Raw genomic sequence first — 23,406 nt, 5'->3', positions numbered from 1 at the left:
TCTAATTTTTACACTTGAGTTCTTTTATAAAAATGAAAAAAAAAAAAAAACAGACAGAAAATTTAATACTTTAATGTACTTCTTGTGTATTTTTGCTCTCAAAGTCTCAATCTCAATGAAAGTTAACCCTATATCATTCATAGGGGTGTCTTTAATACTTGTCTCGTTTTTATTATTTTAAATATACAATTTAGAATACAAACTATTAACAAGCAAAAAAAATAAATAAAACAATCAATGTCCTAAAGTTATAATTTAAATGAGTTTCTATCCAAGCTTTGAGTCTGTTAACCTTATTGCTATGGGTCACAGGTCAAAAGCCATGTCAATGTTTCTTGATGACAAGAAACCCACTTGAAATAAAAATGCATCTCAGAATAGCTGGTATCAGTATTAAACACCTTTATTGATAAGCAGAGAACAAGGTTCATCTTCAAGTTAACCTAGGAAAGTTGAAAAGTTGCTCTCTGCTATCAATAAGTGTTAATACCCATAACAGCTGTTCCAAGATACAATGTTTGTTGATTTGCATTCACAATTTTATTGAATTTCTATTTCATGAACTTATGTCAATAAACTGTAGATAATTCATTCTTTGGTATTATATATTATTTAATTTCCTAATTTAAAATATTAAAAAACAACAACCAAAAAACATCTATTTTTGCATGTCACATGGTGTAATGAATACAGAGCACAGGTTCAAATTAGATGGTTGTAATGAGAGAATTCAAAGTCTGTAGTTTCATATGAAGGAGGAACTCAAAAGTATCGATATTAATAAGATAGAATGTAAAATGAGAACCTCTTATCTTTCTATCTGCTGAGATATCACTCATCTACTGAATCAAACAGAGTGGCCCTGCTTACCCCCTTTCCATTTTTGGAAATGGTATCATATATAAGTTTATGTATGACATAAATAACCAATGGAAAGCTCAGAATGTCCCACTTTTGGTTTCTCAGCAATTTTCATATGTTATGACACCATCTCTTTCTTTCAAAACAAGACTTCAAGAAGGTAAGTTGTGTTTTTAGTCTGTTCAAAATTTCATATTTTTTTTAGATCAAAATATCAATTCTTTTTTTTGAAAAATGAACAGCTTTTTAACCAAGATGAAAATCAAGTCACACTCAGACCAGTAACAAAAGACTTGATATTTTCTCAAAAACCTTTAGCAAAAAATACTTGTTTAAAAGAATCTGTTTCTGTGCGTGCAAAAGACATGGAATCACAACTAAATGACAACGAAATTTCGTGAAGTTAAACACATTGCATCAAAATTTATAGTTTAAATACTTAAGGTATGCAAGTGTTTATACACATTTGTGTATTTCACACCAAGCCCATTGCAAAAGGGTTAATATAACCTTACCTAGTCGAGGTAATCTGGGTTATAGTGAACTATTAAACTGAAAAAGAACAACGTCAAACAATTCACAAGAATGAGCTAGCCTCTGAAGGAAAATACAAGATTAAAATTTTCTTTTTTGAACTGGTCACAAATAATCTAACAGTAAATGTCAGAGAAGTACTGACACTTTAAAAGACAGCATACATTAGGAGGAATATGGTGTGAGTTTTAGTTTGTAGCATACAACTTATTAAAGCATGAAAAGAAGCCATCAGTTTTCATTTTAGTTCAGGAATATTTAACATATAAATGTGTAACTTTTCAAAAGCCTAGAATAGAGATGGAAAAAAGACTGAAATGGACACTTTTGAATAATGAAGTGTCATGTAATACAATAAAGTGGTGACTAAAAATTAAATTCAGTATTTCCTTCTGAAATTAAAACTTACACAATATCAAAATTTTAATTACAGACTATGTTTTGATACCAAGTTTGACATAATAAAGTAGTTTACTTAAACTTTCAACAACTATGTAAAAAAAACAAAAAAGTAATTAGCACTTTCACTTACCCAAAAACACAGGGTTAACATTAACTAAACAGCTAGAAATGTGCACTTTCACTTACCCATATACATAGGGTTAACATTAGCTAAACAGCTAGAAAGGAAATTTACTTGATGAAACTACGTTCCACATGAAACTACTTTAAATAAACACATATTGAAAAGTAAGCAAAATATAATTTCAAGCTTATGAAGAAATGAGATTCAGTGAAGAAATGATGACATGAAAGTATATTATTAGCTGTAGTTCAGTCAGCAAATATTAACGTTATTGTTGTACATATATCAATTTAATTAACTTTACACTATAAGCAGCAATTATAATTTAACATTCACACCTCTGTTAAACACTCAAGTTATTCAATTCCATATATGACACAAGTAACAACAGTTGAGTTCACAACTTAAAACCAACAAAATCTTAACTGTCAATGAAAAAAAATTGTTTAATCAATTTCTAGCTTATTGCTTTATGCTCACAATTTGCAAAACATAAAATACTGAAAACATGAAGTTTAATATAGAATATTACATGTATGCACTATTACACTTTTATGCAATTATGCCTCCTTTGTTGCACCGAGTCAAAGGAACTTAAAAAGGGACAGATTTTAAATATTACATGTAAACCCTACTGTCTGCAGATAGAAATACCTAATCAAGTTTAAAACTTGTTCCACAAATGTCTATATGCATCTCACTTTAAAACAGTTTTTCTTCAGTTCAAAGCTTTACAAGGGGAATTAAACCTTGGATCTTAATAGTGTAAAGTTCTAAATTTACCATTTATTTGTAGGGAGATCATGTAACTAGAATAATTGAAGATTTCTTTTGTAAGAGTATTAGAATGTTTGTTTGAGGAACTTGAGTTTTATTATAGTTGCAAGTTAGTAAACAAATTTAAATCATTTTCCAACTTTGTTTATCAGGCTTCTTATGTACAAAAAAGAATTTTAGCAAAAAATATTATCAATGCACTAGATGAAAACAACTAAACTCAATACTGATAATACAGAAGACAGTTCCACTGTGACTGCACTGCAAGTGCCGATTTTCTTCAAAAAATTCCATGTGGAATTTTCCTTGAAACAGACAAGTATAGGTGATAACAACAAAGAAAAATAACAATGCAATGTAGCTGTATTTTTTCTCTCATTATAATGCTCAAGCAATTCAACTGAGTTTGCGACCTCATAGTTTCAATTTTATAACTAACATGTTTAGAGTATGCATGAACCTGAACCTACTCGCAAGTATACCTTATGAAGAATTATACAGACCTGCAAATTTAATCTTCATAAAAGTGGATTTTTCGTTTTAATAGTGAATTTTCCATTCAGCTATGCAGACTTCAAAAGTAGTATTTTTTTTCCTGTCATATGAAGATATTTTTATGACAAATCAGGAAGAAAAAACTTATTTAAATCAAAATATTATTTTGTTTACCACAATGAACATTTGTTATGACTATGTTTGTCAACAAAAAATAGGGACAAACTGGAGAAAAAGGAAGAACAGTGGCATCACAGGAATGTAAATTCTTATTAATCTAGATTTTGTGTGTGTGAAATTTATGTCCTTTAATATCAAAACCACATGTTGTGTTTTTAAGAATTGCATTATAACATTCTGTGAAAAACCAGAACATGATGTAGGTAAATGGATATTTTTTTGATTTACCACAGAGAAATTACTTTAAAACATGGAAAAATTATGACAAAATGATTGCAGTTCTATGTTATTAACATTTTTATTATTTCACCAAATCTAACCTGGCAAGTTTCTAATTTTGAGACTATATTTACTTTCATAACATTAAGTAAAGAATACACATGAAAAACAACTGGTACTTTCCTTTTTCTTTCTTTTTTTGTTGTTGACTGTCAACAAAAGTTAAGCCTGTTTTTTTGTTTTTTACGTATAACTAAATAATGTACAAAAAAATGCAGAAATAATATTTTAAAAGGAAATAATGCCCTATCACTAACAATTTTCCTGGCTACCTAGCTATGAGATCAGAGCATTTACAAATTCAGCTAATGTCCTCAATGAAATTCCCATGAGACAATTTGAAACTGAATGAAAATATAAATATGCCCTATGCAAAAAACAATATAATACATCACTTGGTTGATTAAAGCTTTGACTTTCTGTCAGTTAAAAATAATATAGAATGTACGACAGAACTACTGGCAATATGTGAATGATGGTATGTGACAAGTGGTCATAGGAAATGGGTCCATAAACAAATAAAATTAAAAGCTATGAAACATAGCATGCTTTGCCTGAGTAGTGTCTATATGGTAATGAGATAATATTAAATTCCATACTTCCTGGAAGAGGGTAAATAAATTAGTGAGCAGGAAACCTAGAAAATAAAATGTCTTAATTTTAACAACATGGGTGAGAGTTTTTTAAAAACGATTTCCTTAAAAATTTAAAACTTAAAGCTTAGATAGAATTACAATTTGATTTATTAACTACGCTTTACTGCCAAGGTTATTTGTATACAAGATGATAAAGTATTTTAAATTTTGAATATAGCTCTCCAAGAAGTTTGGTTTGAATTTTGCGCAAAGCTACTCGAGGACTATCTGGACTAGCAGTCTTTAATTCAGCAGCGTAAGACTACAGGGGAGGAACTAATCATCACCACCCACCACCAACTCTTGGGCTAATATTTTAACAAAAAATAGTGGGATTGGCCGTCACATTATAACACTAAAAGGGCGAGTATGTTTGGTGTGACGATGATGCAAACCCACAACTATCAGATTACGAGTCAAATGCCTTAACCACCTGGCCATGCCGGGACACTCTAAGAAGTTATGACATGAGAAATTTGACCTTCACATGGAAAGAATGTTACTTTAGCCCTTCCATTGCATCATTTTGTTTTATTATTAACATTTTTTACCTGCTCTTGTAACTGTCTCAACTTCTGGTTTTAGTATAATCTAAAACTCATTAACATTAAACCTGAATATGAGAATATAGATTCAAAACTTAAATTTTAACTTACAATCAATTTTATTCTTCTGTATTTTTTACCTCTGATATTTTAATGTTTCTTTCTTTATACACTAAACAAAAAAAACCAAAAACATACATTTCTATGAGCTTAATATTTTTCTAAAATTCACATGAAACATGTATTGGAAAACCTCCCTGATCTTTACATAGAGCAGAACATTTCAATTTCCTGGAATTTTAATTATTTATAGTAGACATAAGAATTAATGAAAAAAAGAAGGAAGAATTATTATACAAATTTTGGTTCTATGTGATCTATCTATTAAATAGCAAGTTTATAAAAATGCAATTCTGTAGAAGCTAAAATGTCTAATGTTTCATACCTTATTTCTTGTGCTATCTGATATGGTGTGGTACACCAAGCCTGGCCATCACGAACTTCACCATTTGGTAGGGTGATTTTGATAGTATCCAACTGCTTTTCTGCTAACTGTTGTTTGTACTTTGCATGAAACTTATCCCATAATTCAATTCTGTCCTGAATGTAGGATGGCCATGGATTTAGCTGTAAAGTTTGTACAAACAGTGAAAATTAATATAAAAAAACAGAAACTCATATATATGCACACACACATACAATTTGAAAATAATCATTAAAATACCCAGGTGATACACATACAGAAATCCTATACACTGAGTAACTGCAGCTAAATATAGTCACTTTACCAATTGTACAATATATTACTGGAGATAATACAAAATAAATATAAATGCACTGCACAATGTATTAGTATTTTATATTTCATTAAAACAGCAATACACTGTTTTTATACAACTATTAGTTTACTAACATCTTAATAATAATGTTACATATTACTTTATGCAATTCAACCAACTTGTTTGGCTACTGTCTGATCAAATCAGTCAATTTCCACATACACAGATATAGCTTAACTAATATTGATATTGTGACTTTGTAATGGCACAATTATGTTTACAAGTTTTAATGACCTCTTTCATTCAAAGTATTGCTTTGTTTTAATATTTGCTGTATGCTTGAAATCACATGCTTACTTGAAGATGAATTTCTACTTAACAGGTCATACTCCTGAGTGAATGATATGATGGATAAGAATGTGTTTACACAAATCAGCAGTCAGGGTGCCACCAATTCTGTCTAGATTTCAACATCATTGGTTAAGATGCAGTCAACCTTTGTACTGATCCCTTAGAATGTTTCACTGTACATGTACTTTGACCACAATAACATTCTCTTTTCTTCCATCAAAGACATTACTGTTGATTGTTGCCACACAATTTGTAAAGAGTGCCCACCTCAATATACAAAATTACATTTCAGCCTTTTTGTTTGATTTTCTCTCTGCCTCTCCTAATTAGTAGCTTTTGAGTAGCTACACATCTGCCAAGGCCACTTCAAATTCTAGGGACAATACTAACAGCTAGGTGATTGGCAAGCCATCTGTACTGTTATGAATGTAATAAGCATACACCACATTATTTATATTTAAAAATTTGGGTTTTTGTTTTGTTTTGTAACCTCATTCATTTCTATTATCAACACGATTTTTGCGTATAATTTTCAGATTTTTCCATACAGTTCCTACTGAAACATACAATTTTATTTCTATCTCTCATATGAAGTAACCTCCACCAGTTCAAAAATTTAGTTTTACATGTTTATCATATAGTATTTCTGTCCTAGGAGCTGCAAGTACCATCACCACATTACTGCTGGGTAGAGCATGACTGCCAGTACTTTCATGAGCACTTTAATAGTTTAGCACTGTTTAATTAATTTATTTTTCGGATTACAGCCAAGCACAGTGTAAAGTGATAACACATGATCGTGCCATTCATTTTCATACAATAGATAGGGAGTAACCATTCATGTAATATTTGTATTTTATATTTTTATACAGATTAAATTCTTTGCAAAATGAACATGTACAAATTTAGTCAATCTATTTAAATAGACATGGAAGGAGCTTAAAAAGAGCAATGCAAAAATCAGTGTTGATTTTTTCTTTTAAGAGAGTCCTTGAAGTAATGTGTATCTCAATAACTTCATTAACTAAAGTTATGACACAGTATTACATTCAAATGCTGTAATTCAAATACGTAAAATTGGAAAATAATTACAGTTGCATCAAAATTTCACGTTATTGATTACTAAGACATCAAGATGACCGTGCATTAAAGTCAAAAGTAACCAACATGTTTATTGAAGAGCATTTATCTTTTAAACATAAATATTACTATTAGTCTTCAAGTGGAGATATGTGGCACAAACTTTAATAAAAGGGAAAGATTTTGACTGAAGAAGAATGGAATGGAAAACATCATTCTTGATGACCATTTAACACACCTTAATGAATACAAATTTTATTAGACCACTTGTACATGCTGTCCATTCTCTGTGTAATATTTCTGTAAACTGTACAAGAAGAAATGTGCTGAATATCAACATATTCCACACATATAAAAGGAACAAGTGGAAAAACTATATCAGTGGTTTATTGCAAGTACTCATGAAGAATATTGGTATTTTGTTTCATTTGAAAACGAATATATAATAGAGATATTGGTTATAATACTGATATCCTTATTTCCATACATGGTCTTAATACAATTTAAGATCTTTGAAAACATACATTTTACAATTTTCTTAAAAAACTTTTATGAACATAATACCTCTGTCATTCTTTTTGTAGCCATTTCTTCCTTTGATTTTACCTGAAAAAATGTAAAAATATAATGAGAAAAAAAGTTACTTGCATTCAGAATTTATATTTTCAAATAAATCTTGTAACTTGTATAGATTTGTAAACAATTTAAAACATGTCCTTATAAAAAGAAATATCTAGCTTATGTGTCAAAAATTTGTTACATAACCTAAGACAGTTTAAATGAAATCAAATACATTTAATTTTACAAAATAATGAAAAAGGCTGGGTACAATGACACACATTAGCTTTATATTATACGCACAACATTGTTTGTGTTTAAATAATTAGTTCAATTATCTAATATTACCTCAAATTCTTTAAAAAGTAATTCAATTCTTATCAACATAAGATCCCAATTACTAAAGTGAGAGGTACTGCTTTGGTTCTTGACAGGTGTGTGTCAGTATACTACATTCTAGGACATTTCAGATGATGTCGCAAGTTACTAGCGTAAATATTTATTACATTTAATGAAGATACTTGAAGGCAGCTGAAAACATCATCCAAAGCTTCCTCAGATATTTAAATTAATTTAGTTACTGCACAGTGAATTAAAAATGATTCAAAACCCCATAAATATTTCCTTGTTAATCCTTTTGCTATGGGTCAGGAGTCAAAGGTTATGTCATCATATTTGTTGACTTGAATTATAAATTTTTTTATACTATTATTTTAGAAGTTTACGTCAATAAGTTTGAAATTAAATTGTAGATTATAATTCAAAGTTTAATATCATATATGAATTAATTTTTAATTTGAAAGTAAATATTAAAATAAGTCACCTAAATATAGATTTAACCAAGTCACATGGTATGTTTAATGCAGCAATGGTTAAAATTAAGTGTTTGTGATGCCAAAACATGATGTCTATAGTTTCTTACAAATTAGGTAATTAAGTTACCAATACTGACAAACTAGAAATATAAAATATGAACTTTAAATCTTTTTATTTTACCAACATGAGCCTTATGTACCAATTCAAACTTTTTAACTAAGATTTCAAAGAGGTAGGTTGTGTCTTTTGTCTGCTAAAAGTTTCACATTTTTTAAAATTTAAATACATGTTAGTTACTAAGTTTAATAAATTATAATGGAATTGTATGACATGTATAGTTATTTATAAATTTTTGGTTACTGAACTGGTAATTCTCTTAAACACAAAAGATTGATATCTTCCACATGCACAATTTTAAAACACTTAGCAACCCATGTCCAGCAGCAACCAAGTTCAAAGTCAAAGGTCATGACTAGAAGAGAATTGTTTGCTCTATTTTACTGACTGTTCTATGTTTAAAAGAAAAATAAAACTAAATAATGTAATGTAACTAAAAATATAATCTATATACATGTATAATAATTGAAATTTGACTATATATATTACAAAATACTCTTCAACTAAAACACAGAAAAAAAGAGAGAAGACTAAAGGTTAGTTTTATATTACCAGGTACAGTGAAATTAGTGCATGTGCATTGCACCAATGCCATTATGAATCATTAGCTAGGCATGACTGGAAGGTCAATGTACATGCACACACACACATTGTATCAAAAGTTAAAGTGCAAATACTTAACATGCACGTGTAGTTGAAACTAACATACATTATACCAAGCCTATTGAAGGTTTAAGTACTGTCTTTCATGTAAATTATCTTTTCTTTAAGCCTTCTTTCACACAAGGCTTGTTGAATTAATAATGGTAAAAAGCAAAAAAACTTTACTACAATATCACTGAAGGGAATTTTTGCTATTGTTACATAACATGAAATAAATTAATGTTAAATTTGTAGCTCTGAACAATTAAGACTTGTAGTCAATAGATCAAACAACAGAAAAGTATCTGGTCCTGATAGTATATCTGCTTCAGTTTTTTTTAATTTTCTCCTTACCATCAAGGAACTAAATATCTATACAATTCATGTCCTGTCCAGTGTTCCCCACGAAACAGTTAACTCAAGGTCTCACGTGTCTTTAATAATAACCTTATCAATGACATCTTTTGATGAACTAGTCACCATTGTACCACCTTGTTTACCTTTAAATGTGCTTACAAAAATTCTTGTCTTCATTTTAACATTATCAGCTGGATGTTTCTCTTAAGCCCACTGTCAGATTTTCCACTTTCTATTTTAAGAATAGCAAGCACTTTATTTTTTAATAACTAACAAATCTGTCACATAGCCTTTTCAACACATTATCTCAATTCAATAATAAAAAAGTTTGTGTAATGTCCTCAAAAATAGCTTCCCAAAGATTAATAACTTTCTCAAATAGAAAAAAAGAAAAACAAATTACACACACACTTCAAATTTCTGTTAATCACTATCAGACTCCATACAATCAATGTATTGAAAATTAGTCTCCAACAATCTATCTAAAGTCTATCAAATAGAGTATGAAACAGCCAAAATGAATTGTTAAATCTAATACTGTCCCAAAATGTTAAAAAAAAATCTCTGTTGAACAAACTCCTATCACATTCAATAATCTTTAAATCTTGAATCATGCTACACAATGTATTTTTGAAGCTAGCCTAAAGCAGCAGTCTCCAAAGTGCACAAATACATTTCTAATGCTAGATCTCTGTAGGAGCTCTTGAATTAAAGTTTCCAACATTATTAGCACCTGCAAAAATTAAACTGCCCATATAATATCTTTTAATGTAACACCTGGCAGCAAGCTATAGACCCTCATTATTTATGTTGCCTAGTTCCACAACAATTATATTTGCCCAAATATTTAATGATAAAGTCTCCCACAAAGAAAAACTTCTGTTCACCTTTTTCCATGTTGCACACAGTAAATAGTTTAAACTAAAGCTAGGAGATTCCTCTATACATTTGCTTCAATATTAAAAACTTTTAAGTAATAAATTTGTGATATAACTAAGTTTTGCTATCAACATATCATGCATATAAATTTTTTACAAACCAAAAGCAAGTTAGCACAAGTGTGAAAATGGCCACTTGTACTTTTTCACATTATTTATCCCCACAAACTATTATATGATATTAACACTAATACTTAATAGTAATTTTAGTATAGGTTAATAATACAATAAAATATTAAACAATATATTTTTTTGTTGTTCAACTTACAGCTTACCCGCAATCACTTGCACTTTCATCAGAACAATACACGATAACACTTAAAAGTAGAACCGATATCTAAACTAATGAGTCAATCTTTATCCTACGAACACGTGCTTTCTACTTATTAGAAATGTACCCTGTCACTAGCGCATCACTCTTAAATACATTATACAAGCTGTAATACTGAATACTGCGAAATCACTCTAGCGGTACAAATACAAACTTATTAGCACTAATCCAGTAAACAACAAACTACCATCAGGTACAACTCTAAAATTACGAACCAATTTGTTAAGGTGGCATCGTTGATGTGAAATATTTGAAAAAAGTACTCTCCTTAAGATAAAGAAGATATTGATTGGCACAGAGAAACATTCCTCAGAATCTAGAATCATGCGTAAAACGAAATTAAAATAAATTAAGTCCTTCCGTCCTTTTCTCGACCATCGAGGTTTATTTGATCTATTCTTTTCACCACGTTATCGGCCATCTTGCTGCGTACAGTAAAGGGGTAGTCCACAAATCAATGCAAAAACATAATTATAAATTTTATTCTCTTAATGGAAAATGATCAAGCAATTATTAGAAAGAATTTAAAACAATAAATAACTCTGACTAATGTTGATTTTGTGTTTTTTTAAAATAAACTAAGGTTACCGAATGTAAATTATATAAAACAAACTACCGCTTAAGCTGTTGGTAGTGTTGCTGCTCATTCGCCATTATTTCTACACTCTTTGGAAATGACTTCTTTGATGTTCTGTACAGTTATCTCCCTTCTGAGACTTGTATGTTGAACATTAGCCTTCGAAATGAATGCTGCAGTTATTCCCAGCACCTAATTTATACTATCAAAATATATCCATGGTTTTCTATTTTCTCCACTTCTCTTTCGACACTCTTGTATTGGGCGATATGTTTTGCCCCCCGCTAGTACAGCGGTATGTCTCCGGATTTACAACGCTAAAATCAGGGGTTCGATTCCCCTCGGTGGGCTGGGCAGATAGCCCGATGTGGTTTTGCTATAAGAAAAACACACACACACACACGAGATATGTTTTCAACACATTCTTCTATTTCATATCGGAAACATCTTCGAATAAATCGTATCTTTTCATTTGCATGTTCTGTGCTATCTTAATACATACAAATTTCATCTTAATCTCAGAAGAGGCAATTATACCAAACTTGTATTTCTAAAGGCTCATAAATAATTTTGTGTATTCATCTATTCATTGAAATTCATGCATTATTTCACGAAGTTAAAAAACTTTTAGCCATGCAAGACATTTGAACATAACTAAGATTTTGTAGTTAATTGTGTTTATTTTGTTATAGCACAGCCACGTCGGAACATCTTCTGAACCCAGCGACAGGAAGCGAACCGCTGATTTTATAGGTGTAAATCCGAAGACTTACCGCTGTATTAGCGGTGGACGTTTAGTTAATTATTAAAACTACTGATTTTATATTTTAAAAAATCATACATTGTTGAAAATGTTGGAGACAACTAATTACAGTGAATTAACCAGGTATAATATTGTAGTTATTTGTAACAATATGATATAATATTGGTAGCCTCTTAGTTTTCTTTTATGCATTTTTGCTTAACTAAACGATTTCGTTTGAACAAAATAACATTTTACCTTAAATAAACGTAATTTAGTCTGTAGTCAAAGTGTGGAATATTAATATATGAATAGTAGATTATTTTGTAACAGTTCAATAACACACATTAAAAAAAAGATAAATCTCAAATTTTACCTGATTGATTTAATGAGAAAATAGTGATTAAATCAAGCTAAATATTTTACAAAATATGTGTATATCTCCTCTTTTGTATTTTACCTTCAATACTCAACAAAGACAAATCATTATTTGACCAATAGCTAAGCTTATCAGTTTGTTTGGGACTGTATCAGGCATGAATTCTTAAAATATAATTAAATTCGGTTCGAAGGCCGCCCATGAACTCAAATTGTTATTATATTATTATTTGTTTTACCTAATCTAACTTTAACTAACCTAAAAAGTTTATATTTGTGTATTTTAATTACTTTTGTAATAATAAATAAAGAGTACACACAAAAAAAAGAAATATAGTACTTACCTAAGTGTTTTTACTTAACCCTATTTTTTATATTAATTGTAGTAGTGTAAATAATTCACCAAAGAACACAGAAGAACAACATACAAAAAGTAGACAATATCCCATAGCTATTATATTTTGTCTGGTTTTCTAATCATCTGGCAAGAGCCGTTACAAATTCATCGAAGTAAGTCGATATCTTTCATGTTCTCTTTTCAGAAAAAAACGTGATATAACACTTATTCAATACATGAAAACCTTGGTTTTCTATTGGTTATAAATAATATAGTATTAAGAGTAAGACAGTACTACTGATAAATCCTAAAAAAGAAAACGTAAAGGTGATGTGGTGGCCTGATCATCTCTAAATTCCACATCTTTTGGCGCTCTCTCCCTTGAAAACAGTGATATGCCACTTGATATACGATCAAGAACTGCTCACATATAGTATATTTCCCAGTCTTTCAAAACCACTTTCAGACTTGGTCATGCCAATCCGTAAAGTAAAGCATCTCTGTAGATGTGCCACAAACTTAAGTACAGTTTCTTCAGTGTCAGGTTTGACTTCTCTAAGCTTCTGATGAAAACCTTCCTCAGTAAGTTCATAATGTTTCAACAAAGCCACTTTTAATTTTTCATAGTTCATGGTATCTTCTGACATCATGCCCGCATATACTTACAGACTTTCTCCTGTGAGAAGTGGGATGAGATCACTGCCAAATTTCCTTTGTCTCAGTTCTGATTTTGGGCAAATTCTTTATCCATATTGACTTTCTGTTGGTTTAATGTGGGTAACAAGGGTCGACTGGCTCTGACCCCATTGTAATTCTTGGTTTCTTCTGTTGGGTGCATTTAGCTGTCTCAATTTTTGCTCTTATTCTCGGTATGTCCAGTCTCTCTTCTTTTCAGTTTGCATCCTCTCTACTTCCAGTCTTTTCTTTCTTTCAGTTTCTTCAGTCATTCTTCCTTTTTCTTTGGGACTCAATTCAATATGGCGGACACAGCAGTCAGTCTGTTGTGATTTTACTCTAAAACAAAAAGTCTTTATTCTTCTCCTCTTTGCTCTTCTTTTCTAGGTCTTTTTGTTGCTTAACAAACTCACATAGATTGCTATCTTTTAGCACAAGTCACACATCTTTCTCTATCTGTATAACAACGTCAATTGATGTGGTTATATAATGGATGGTACTTTCTACACTATTTACGCCATAATTGTAGTTGCTCATATACAGGCTCACTTCTGCTGTCGTTAATGTTTTCTTCTACCACCATGTACCACTGTATAATTCTGGCTGGTTTACCAAAGTCAGGTTTTGTAAGACAATTGATGTATGTGACATGCTGGCAATAAATTTCAACAATAAATGGACAGCACACAATCCTCTTGTTTTTTTAAATGAAATATTCAAAACAAGTCAAATGTATGTATAAACTATTGGTTACTACAGTTTGAATCTAGAGCTTTAAATGATTAATACGTTAAATGTTCACACAGGCTGGTTCAATTTCTTTAGAACCAAATTGAGGAGACGAATTACCTTTTCTCTCTCTATTGTTACAATACAAGATGTGAAACTCATTTCAAACTCACCAAATAGCTGTTGGTTACCAGAGTTGCATTTTAAATAATTGTCTCCTTTTTATGAAAGTGCACAACTGAGCTCATTTAATTTAGAACACTCTTTGAATAGATCTGGGATTTGATAGATGAAAAACTTGATAAATCACAAGTTACTTCAAAGAATCTTTGTGGGAATGTATTAGAGACATTTGGAATAAAATATGAAAACATCTCTTTGATTGAGTGTGTTACAACAATACATGAACGATTGTCTGTAGTTATTAAAGCAAAAGAGGACACACAAAATATTAGCTTGTTGCTCAATTCAAGCACTTCCATTTAGTTTCCACCCACCGCCAACTCTTGGGGTACTCTTTTACCAACGAATAGAGGGATTGACCGTCACTTTATAAAGCTCCCATGCCTGAGAAGGCGAGCATGTTTGGTGTGATGGGGATTCAAACCCACGACTCTCGAATTACGACTCGAGTGCCTTAACTACCTGGTATGCTGGGCCTACATCCATGGATGAATTAAAGAATTGTATATGTATTTAAATGCATAGCAATTGGCAAAATATGTTTAGAATAAGACATAACTCACCCTAAACGAGTATACAATTTTACAAGTAGAAAAAGAGCATTTGTGAAATAAAACGTATATGTTTAAAACAATGCCGTAAATAAACTTTGATGTCTTTTAATGTATTTGTGTACAATACTGTATGTATTGATTTTCTTGCTCTTTTATTTCGTACATAATACAGGGCTTGGCTCTCTAAAGACACCGATTTCATAATGTATAAAGCGTTGAGTATCTACTTATTACAATAATCTAATTTTAATCTATTATTGGCTAATAATTCCTGTCCCACTTTGTACTTACGTTTTTTAAAAGAACACTATATACTTGTAAGAATAAAATCTTTCAAGAAATATTGATAATGTTGTTTATACAATAATTATAATGTTTTCTGGCTTATGTTAAATACAGAATAAAAAATAAACTTTTCAATAATCCACGACCTATGCAGTAACATATTTGGTACTTTAGAACAGGTTTGGACCCAACATGACAAGCCGTTTTTGTTGTAGACTGGCAAAGGAAATAATAATATAAACAACTGAGCTGTACCTGATAGTTTATTTTTCCAATGTTTTAAAGGTATATTGTTTTTAATATTGCGGAAGGAAGGTACTGGGTGTTGTTTTAGGAAAGAATTTGCTTTTAAAGATGGTTTTTGCAGTGCGTTGTATTAGACTGTTTCGTCAAGCTTGATCGATCCCTATTATGAACCAATGTCGTTGTTCATGATACGTTTTAAGAGAGGAATGATAATAAAAGTTGCTAATTTCTCAAAATGCCACAATAGAAGCGTGACTCGACTGGTGTCGTGTTGTGAAACAAGTATATGAATATCACAATGACTGCCAATTATTTTATTTCCAGCAAAGATATTAGCAACTTGTAATTAGCTTGAAAGAGATGTAAACATTCACACACATACATATATATATATATACTCTTGTTTCAGAGAAAAGGGACAATTTAATGTTTTAACGGTTATACAGAGTTCACATCTAGTACATTGTTTCCTTCTTATAGTTTAATAGCTTCTTAACTATGTCCTCTTTAAGACTATTATTTAAATTAAAATATTAATTTATAGAATACTGAAGGAACAGAAGAGCAATCGAAAGATAACTGCACAATAATAATGGATTTTTGCAGTGATCTTAAAGCAGTAATTTCCTCAGGACCACTGTCAGATGGGATTACTCTCAGAATCTTTGGCATCTCCCATATGTAGATCCTGGAAAGTATGAACGACATGTCAAACCCCTACAACACGGTATAGTTGGCAATCCATAACTGCGAACAACACACTGGTAAGAAAAAGCAAAATATAAAGATATTAGAATTTACTAAATTTCACGTTTCGAAAACGAATATCAAATTAGTTTCTTAAAAATGATAAGGTTTGCAACATATTGTTGTTGAGAAACTCAGCGCTTTTGGTTTTACGGTAAAATGAATCAATCAACTGAAGAAGCGATTTATGCAGTCACATTGAACGGGTCATAGTTTGTTTGTTTTGTTTTTGAATTTCTCACAAAGCTACTCGAGGGCTATCTGTGCTAGCCGTCCCTAATTTAGTAGTGTAAGACCAGAGAGAAGGCAGCTAGTCAACACTACCCACCGCCAACTCTTGGGCTACTTTTTTACCAACGAATAGTGGGATTGACCGTCACAATATAACGCCCCCACGGCTGAAAGGGCGAGCATGTTTGGCGCGACGGGGATGCGAACCCGCGACCCTCAGATTACGAGTCGCACGCCTTAGCACTCTTGGCCATGCCGAGCTTTTGAACGGGTCATAGAGAGTTTGGAGTGATTTACTAAATATAATTTCGTTAAAATGTAGTTTGTGTCCATAGAATAGGTTAACAGTAGCTTGTACGTACAGAATATGTTAGACGTAGTTTGTCTACACAGAATATATAGATAATTACTTCATATGATTAAATATGTTAAGATGTAGTTTGTTCCTACAGAATAAACTAAGACATAGTTTTATAGAATATAATAAGATAAATAGATATCGTTGTCAATTAATAAAAAAAGAATATAAAACTTACATTGAATCCTTGTAACTGACAACGACTATATGCGTCTCCTATCATTGCACCCATTAAGAAAAGACAACCAATCAGAATCAGTGTATTTTGCAATTTCATGACGTCACACTGTTCTCTCTTCTATCTGTAAATTATATGTAAAATATACAACAAAACAGAGTTGTGATAGAAAAATAACCATCAAAGATGTCCCCTATTTGAACTATGGAGATCGTAATTTTGTTTGATTAGTTATAATTTTTTACTTTTCAGAAAAGATGCACACGCTTTTGTAATAAAGTTTTGAGACATAAACCATTTGTGTAACATTTTGCCATTACCGTTGTTTCAGCCAAAACTACGTAGCTGGTTTTGTATCATTATGCATGTATACTTCCTGTATTTCATTCTATACTCCCCCCCCCCCAGAATATGTCTAAAAAGATTAGTTGGTTCACATTTATATAACAATTTCATAATTGGTATTATAAATTTTCAACAATAATGGCAACTTTTACCTTGAATATAGTTCTAGATTACAGACACCCAAGGCTCAGACAATACTAATTTAGATACACTGGTTTGTTTGGTTTGTTTTAAATTTCGCACAAAGGTACTCGAGAGCTACCTGCGCTAGCCGTCCCTAATTTAGCAGTGTTAAACTAGAGCTAGTCATCACTACCCACCGCCAACTATTGGGCTACTCTTTTACCAACAAATAGAGGGATTGACCGTCACATTATAAAGCCCCCACCGCTGAAAGAGCGAGTATGTTTGGTGTGAAGGAGATTCGAACCCGCAACCCTCATAATCGAGTGCCTTAACTACCTGGCAAGAGAGAAGACAATTAGATAACAACAGTATCCTCTGTTTATGAAGCAACTTTAAATCGAAACTGACTCTTAAAGTTACAGCGTTCTTTATAGCTGAAACTACAACCCTAAAACAGGCTAACAGACTGCAAATATTCTTTTTTGACTTTTGACTCAAGTAAATCACAGCTGCTGACCAGCTGAAGACTTTTACAGTCATTATTTTGAAGCCCCCTTATATGTATGTAGAAAAATATTCTATTATATATACATGTCTACATTACATATATATTTAAATCCACCTAAAAGTGCGTTTCATTTGATTACTTTGAATTAGTTATGAGAAATAAAAAAAAACAACAAAAGTAAAATTAGTAACTACTTACTTATTCAGATTCTGTGTGCTTGAAATGTGTGCAACTTCTCAGTGGTTTGATAATAATCGAAACAAAGACCGGTACTGCTGTTTTTATACTCAAACGGGTGGTGAATTTCCTTCTGCTTTGGAACGTCCTTGTTCCGCTTTCCCGTTACATTTACTGGAATAAATCCAGTTCTTGCTATTATTTCTAAGATTCTTGGCGATGTCCTTGAATCAGCAGATATGAAATTAGTAGTTCGGAAGTGTATAATTATTTATTTGTTGCTAGGCCCATCACCGGTGTCGAAAACAGACTTTTAGTGTAAGAAGTCTTCAGAATTACAGTTTGGCCACAGATAGGGGGAGAGCAGGAAAAGTAGGATATAATATATAAGATAAATATATGCACAAATATAAATATATATTTTCAAATTTATTCACACGATTTGCAAAGTTTAGCGTTCTTTAATCAAACGCGTTCATTAATTTGTATTTGTTAGGGCGTTCGACTCGTAACCTGAGGGTCGTGGGTTCGAATCCCCGTCACACCAAACATGCTTGCCCTTTCAGCCGTGGATGCGTTACAATGTGACGGTCAATCCTACTATTCGTTGGTAATAGAGTAGCCCAAAATTTGACGTTGGGCGGTGATGACTAGTCTTACCCTGCAAAATTGGGGACAAAACAAACCAAACCAAACCCCTAGGCGGACTCAGCTGATAGTCCGATGTGGCTTTGCTATAAGAAAACACACACACTTTTCTTCCGTAATGTGTTGTGCACAACAGTGTATTGTACTGGTTGATTAGTATTTCAGAAATATTTCTTACATCGTTATTATATAAGTTTAACTAAATTATTCATTGCCATGAATATTCTACAAATTACGCTTAACATTTGTCAACATTACTCAAGTGATTACAGTCTTTGTATTCAGTTCAGTTAAGAATATTGAAAACGATCCTTATTATGCATATCAGCGGAACTTCAGGCAGAGTAGGTACAGCAGGTGTAATAACTGTAATGGACTTTAACTGTCTGTTAAATAAAACTGGGGACTAAGTTTCAGCTTCTATACTGAGATATTCTTTAGTAATTAGTAATGAATTACCAAATTACACATTTAATTTTGAGAACTGTGATCTACAATATGTAAATTAACACAACGTATTGTGTAAAAGTTTCACCACCTAGCAGTCATTCACTAGTCACCACCACCTACTGCCACCTCTTTGGCTGCTTTTTTACCAACAAATAGTGGGATTGACCGAAACTTTATAACGCTCTCACGGCCGAAAAGGCGAGCATGTTTGGTGCAACAAGGATTCGAACCCGCGACCCTAGGATTACGAGTCGAGTGCGTTTGTTTGTTTTTTATGTTAAGCATAAAGTTGTAAAATGGGCTATCTGTCCTCTGACCACCACGGATGTGATTGTGAAATATAATCTGAGGGTGGCGGATTCGAACTTCCGTCACACCAAACATGCTCGTTCTCTCAACAGTGAAAGTCAATCCCCCTATAAAAGAGTAGACCAAGAGCTGGCAGTGAGTGGTAATGACCAGCTGCCTTCTCTCTAGTCTTAAACTGCTAAATTAGTAACGGCTAGCGGAGATAGGTTTCATGTAACTTTGCACGAAATTAAAAAGAAGCAAACAAATAAACAATTTCTTTTGCTAATGACAAAACATATTATTGTTCTCTTAATTTTTATATTTTCTATAAGAGTAATATATATGTATATATATATCGCATGTTAGTGTAGCTGTATAGTTGGTATTGTAACAATAACGAAACAATTATGATAATTTATATATCATTAGATGCACTTTACGGTAGCCTCGGGAAACAGAACATTACAAGGCCCGGCATGGTCAGGTGGATAAGGCCCTCGATTCGTAATCTGAGGGTCGCGGGTTCAAGTCCCCGTCACATCAAACATGCTCGCTTTTTCAGCTATGGGGGCGTTATAATGTCACAGTCAATCCCACTATTCGTTGGTAAAAGAAAAGCCCAAGAGCTGGCAGTGGGTGGTAATGACTAGCTGCTTTTCTTCTAGTCTTACACTAATAAATTAGGGACGGTTAGCGCAGATAGCCCTCGTGTAGCTTTGCGCGAAATTCAAAATAAACCAAACCAGAACATCACAATCAGTTTTATCGGCTCTTCTAATGTCAAACGCGTGTGTACATTAACCTTGAAGAAGTTGCAAATTTTAAAATCATTTATATATATTTTAGTGTAAAAGCCGTTTCTTAAAAATTGTTTGTAAAGAATGTCTAGGTTTGTTTGTTTGTTTGTTTTCAGAGCTCTACCATTGAGGTCAGAAGATCTCGTGATAAGCTCTCCCGATAGTTAACTGTGTTTGTTCAATGTTTAGACCCACGACCAAGACCTTTGCCCTGTTTAACAACTGAACATTGACGTGAGTCATTTTCTCCACCATGTGATCACAATATATTTTATAAGATCCATTTTAATCTTATTGTGCTCAGATAATTCTTTAATAATTTGGTTCACAAGCAGCTCTTGTAATAGTAATTAGTTTTATCTAGTTGAGTTTCTAAATTTCAAAACATTCTTCAGGCTATTTGAACATGTTTATGGAAAACTGTCGCACATGAGACATGTACTTTATAGTCTATTCATCATGTACACCTATCGTAATGTAAAAATAAACTTGTAGTAGATTTTTAATAAAGCACCTTTCTTACATATTACTTATATTAAGATAACTTAAACGGTATTTGTGAATATCAAAATATAGTTCTTTAATATAGCTTTAATCTAACTTTAGGACACTCAAACTGATGTTATAAAATCAGATGAGTAATTACAGACTTGACGAATCATAAACGAGCTGCTAGCCACTGTGTGAATTATATTACAAATCATTATTGCCAAAACAATATAATATTATTAAATAATCTCACAGGAATTATTGTTATTATTATATAAAACACCATTTTATAATAATTGTTTGTTTGTTTTGAATTTCGCGCAAAGCTACACTAGCCGTCCCTAATTTAGCAGTGTAAGACTAAGAGGGAAGACAGTCAGTTATCATCACCCACCGCCAATTGTTGGGCTACTCTTTTACCAACAAATAGTGGGGTTGACTGTCACATTATAACGCCCACACAGCTGAAAGGGCGAGCATGTTTGGTGTGACGGGGATTCGAACTCGCGACCTTCAGATACGTATCGAGCGTCTCATCCATCTGGCCATAATAGGCCACACTTCACTCACCACTACACGTTTAAAAAATGTGTAAATAAAGCTGTTAGATGTTTTAAGAGAATATTGTCAGGTAATATTGAGGTTTGTATGTGAGATAATTTATTATTATTATTATGCTGATATCCTGTAGACAGTAATTATTAACTAAGATTCACAGTTATGACGCATTTTCTCTTGATTTGTTAACCTGCAGTTTTTTGTGAATATTTGTTAAGAGGAAAACTAACTGATTAATTTCACGTCACAAATCACTGTTTTTGGAGAATAAAGTCTATAAATGTTATTGTTAATTTTTGTGAAACTAATATAGTGTTTTCTTGGAACTGATATATAAATACTCATAAACACATGCACTTGGTTGCATGCTGTGTAGCACCGCCTATCTCTAGACAGTAATGTTTGTATAACAGTGAACATAGCCACAGTAGAAGAATATTTTATATGGAAAATGAAAACGGCAAGCGGAAATAATGAATTTTAAGTGCTGAAAATGCTAATTCGGTTTAACAAAACTGGGAAATCAGTTCATAGAATTTCTAATATCCCGAAACTGTTTATTTCCAGTTAGTATATTAAAGTTCAGATACGTTTATGTTTCTCAAATTATAAGAACTCATAACTGAAAGCAAAGGAGAATATGATATATGTTAATCACATTACATCTGTCATCTGTAAGAGATTTACTGTTGTACATTTATTTTAGTGCCTACATTTGTTTCTGTGTAGTTTGTTTTTGCCTGTGATGTATATTGATGGCTGTGTATTGCATACGCCCCGCCTGTTATCGTATTTCGTAAAACGTTCTCGAGTGTAAAAAATCAACAATATTTTTTTACGAAAACGCGCTAGATCATTTTAAAATTCTAGAAACTCGCGTGATTGATATATAAAAATCGATGTGCAGAGATATAGAGAATATTATTGGACAGATACAGTCAGTACGCTACAGGCCTAGGAAGCCGAAATTGTGAGTAAGGTCTATTAATCAGAACACTATAAAATTTGACTAGGAACATCACAAACTGTTCAATTTTAGTAAGCTATTTGGGAGTTATTGTTTCTACGAGGACATTAAATGTCTTCTTCGGTAAAAAGTGAACTTGTAACCACTGTGCGGCTAGCCAAGAATGACGTCGTTAGCTTAATTGAGGTGCTACACTATGAACTCAGAATTAATTTGCTCGTCGTGGCCTTAGATCGTCGATAAACCTTTTAGTTCTAAACCGGATACAAGACTCAGTGTTGTCTTTAAGTTTGTAAAACTATTGTATATAAACCGTCATTTGTAACAACTGTTAGTAATAACTGTTATTATAACTTGTATTATTTCTGTTAAAAAGGAAACTACGTGTATCAGTTTTGTTGGCAAATAACATAAATTTAATATATATCAGCATTTAATTAACTACTAAGCTCAAATTAAAATTTCAGGCATTTAAATTAGTAATACATTAACATAGGTTTCGTAATAAATTATAATACGTAACGTAATAAACTGGAGGCTCGTTTCGGATAAATTATAATAAATAACACATGTCAGGTGCTGACAAGGCCTCTCACTAGGACTAGTAATATTTAATAGTCAAAGATTTCTGACTTATTATCCAGTCAGTGAAATTAGCTTTTATGCCCAATATTAACATAAAAAAAACAAGAACAAATGTTAATATTAAGGAAAGGGAGCACAAAGTATGACGTCAGACGAAACTTTGTATAAATCCATCCATCTGTGGATTTTGTTTTGTTTTTGAATTTCGCGCAAAGCTGGGCTACCTGCTCTAGCCGTCCCTAATTTAGCAGTGAGTGTAAGACTAGAGGGAAGGCAGCTAGTCATCACCACCCAACGCCAACTCTTGGGCCACTTTTTTATCACTCTTTTACCAACGAGTAGTGGGATTGATCATCACATTATAATGCCCCTACAGCTGGAAGGGCGAACATGTTTGGTGTTACAGGGATTCAAACCAGCGACCCTCGGATTGCGAGTCGAGTA

General features: G+C 32.0%; 4 protein-coding genes across 5 annotated transcripts in view; 2 read left to right on the top strand and 2 right to left on the bottom strand.

Annotated features, from left to right (window-relative positions):
• LOC143248163 (uncharacterized) overlaps window positions 1-1,262 on the top strand; it is a 23,779-nt gene extending 22,517 nt beyond the window's left edge. The window contains exon 4 of the mRNA XM_076496594.1: window positions 1,104-1,262. Coding sequence (XP_076352709.1) covers window positions 1,104-1,262 — 159 coding nt within the window. The remainder of the gene's footprint in view (window positions 1-1,103) is intronic.
• A 2,510-nt stretch (window positions 1,263-3,772) lies between these two features.
• LOC143249689 (threonine--tRNA ligase, cytoplasmic-like) lies at window positions 3,773-11,255 on the bottom strand. The gene is made up of 3 exons (XM_076499989.1): window positions 11,017-11,255; window positions 7,607-7,648; window positions 3,773-5,459 (listed from the first exon to the last, which is right to left on the bottom strand). Exons 1-3 carry the CDS (start codon window positions 11,125-11,127, stop codon window positions 5,217-5,219), a joined length of 396 nt encoding a protein of 131 aa, XP_076356104.1. The 5' UTR covers window positions 11,128-11,255; the 3' UTR covers window positions 3,773-5,216.
• A 4,551-nt stretch (window positions 11,256-15,806) lies between these two features.
• LOC143249690 (tachystatin-A2) lies at window positions 15,807-18,357 on the bottom strand. Its single transcript, XM_076499990.1, has 3 exons — window positions 18,199-18,357; window positions 17,022-17,145; window positions 15,807-16,268 (listed from the first exon to the last, which is right to left on the bottom strand). The coding sequence occupies exons 2-3, from the start codon at window positions 17,118-17,120 to the stop codon at window positions 16,164-16,166; spliced, it is 204 nt and encodes a 67-aa protein (XP_076356105.1). The 5' UTR covers window positions 17,121-17,145; window positions 18,199-18,357; the 3' UTR covers window positions 15,807-16,163.
• A 49-nt stretch (window positions 18,358-18,406) lies between these two features.
• Window positions 18,407-23,406, top strand: part of LOC143249687 (epithelial sodium channel subunit alpha-like) — a 67,988-nt gene continuing 62,988 nt past the window's right edge. Inside the window, exons 1-2 of one of the 2 annotated variants that reach the window (XM_076499987.1) lie at window positions 18,407-18,549; window positions 20,480-20,597. The gene's annotated coding sequence lies outside the window, so the exon portion shown is untranslated. The remainder of the gene's footprint in view (window positions 18,550-20,479; window positions 20,598-23,406) is intronic. The other variant, XM_076499988.1, reaches the window with a different exon arrangement.

The sequence above is a fragment of the Tachypleus tridentatus genome, chromosome 4 (genome assembly GCF_004210375.1).
Source record: "Tachypleus tridentatus isolate NWPU-2018 chromosome 4, ASM421037v1, whole genome shotgun sequence".
In the NCBI taxonomy this organism is placed as follows: Eukaryota; Metazoa; Arthropoda; class Merostomata; order Xiphosura; family Limulidae; genus Tachypleus; species Tachypleus tridentatus.
This window is presented reverse-complemented; position numbering and strand designations above follow the sequence as displayed.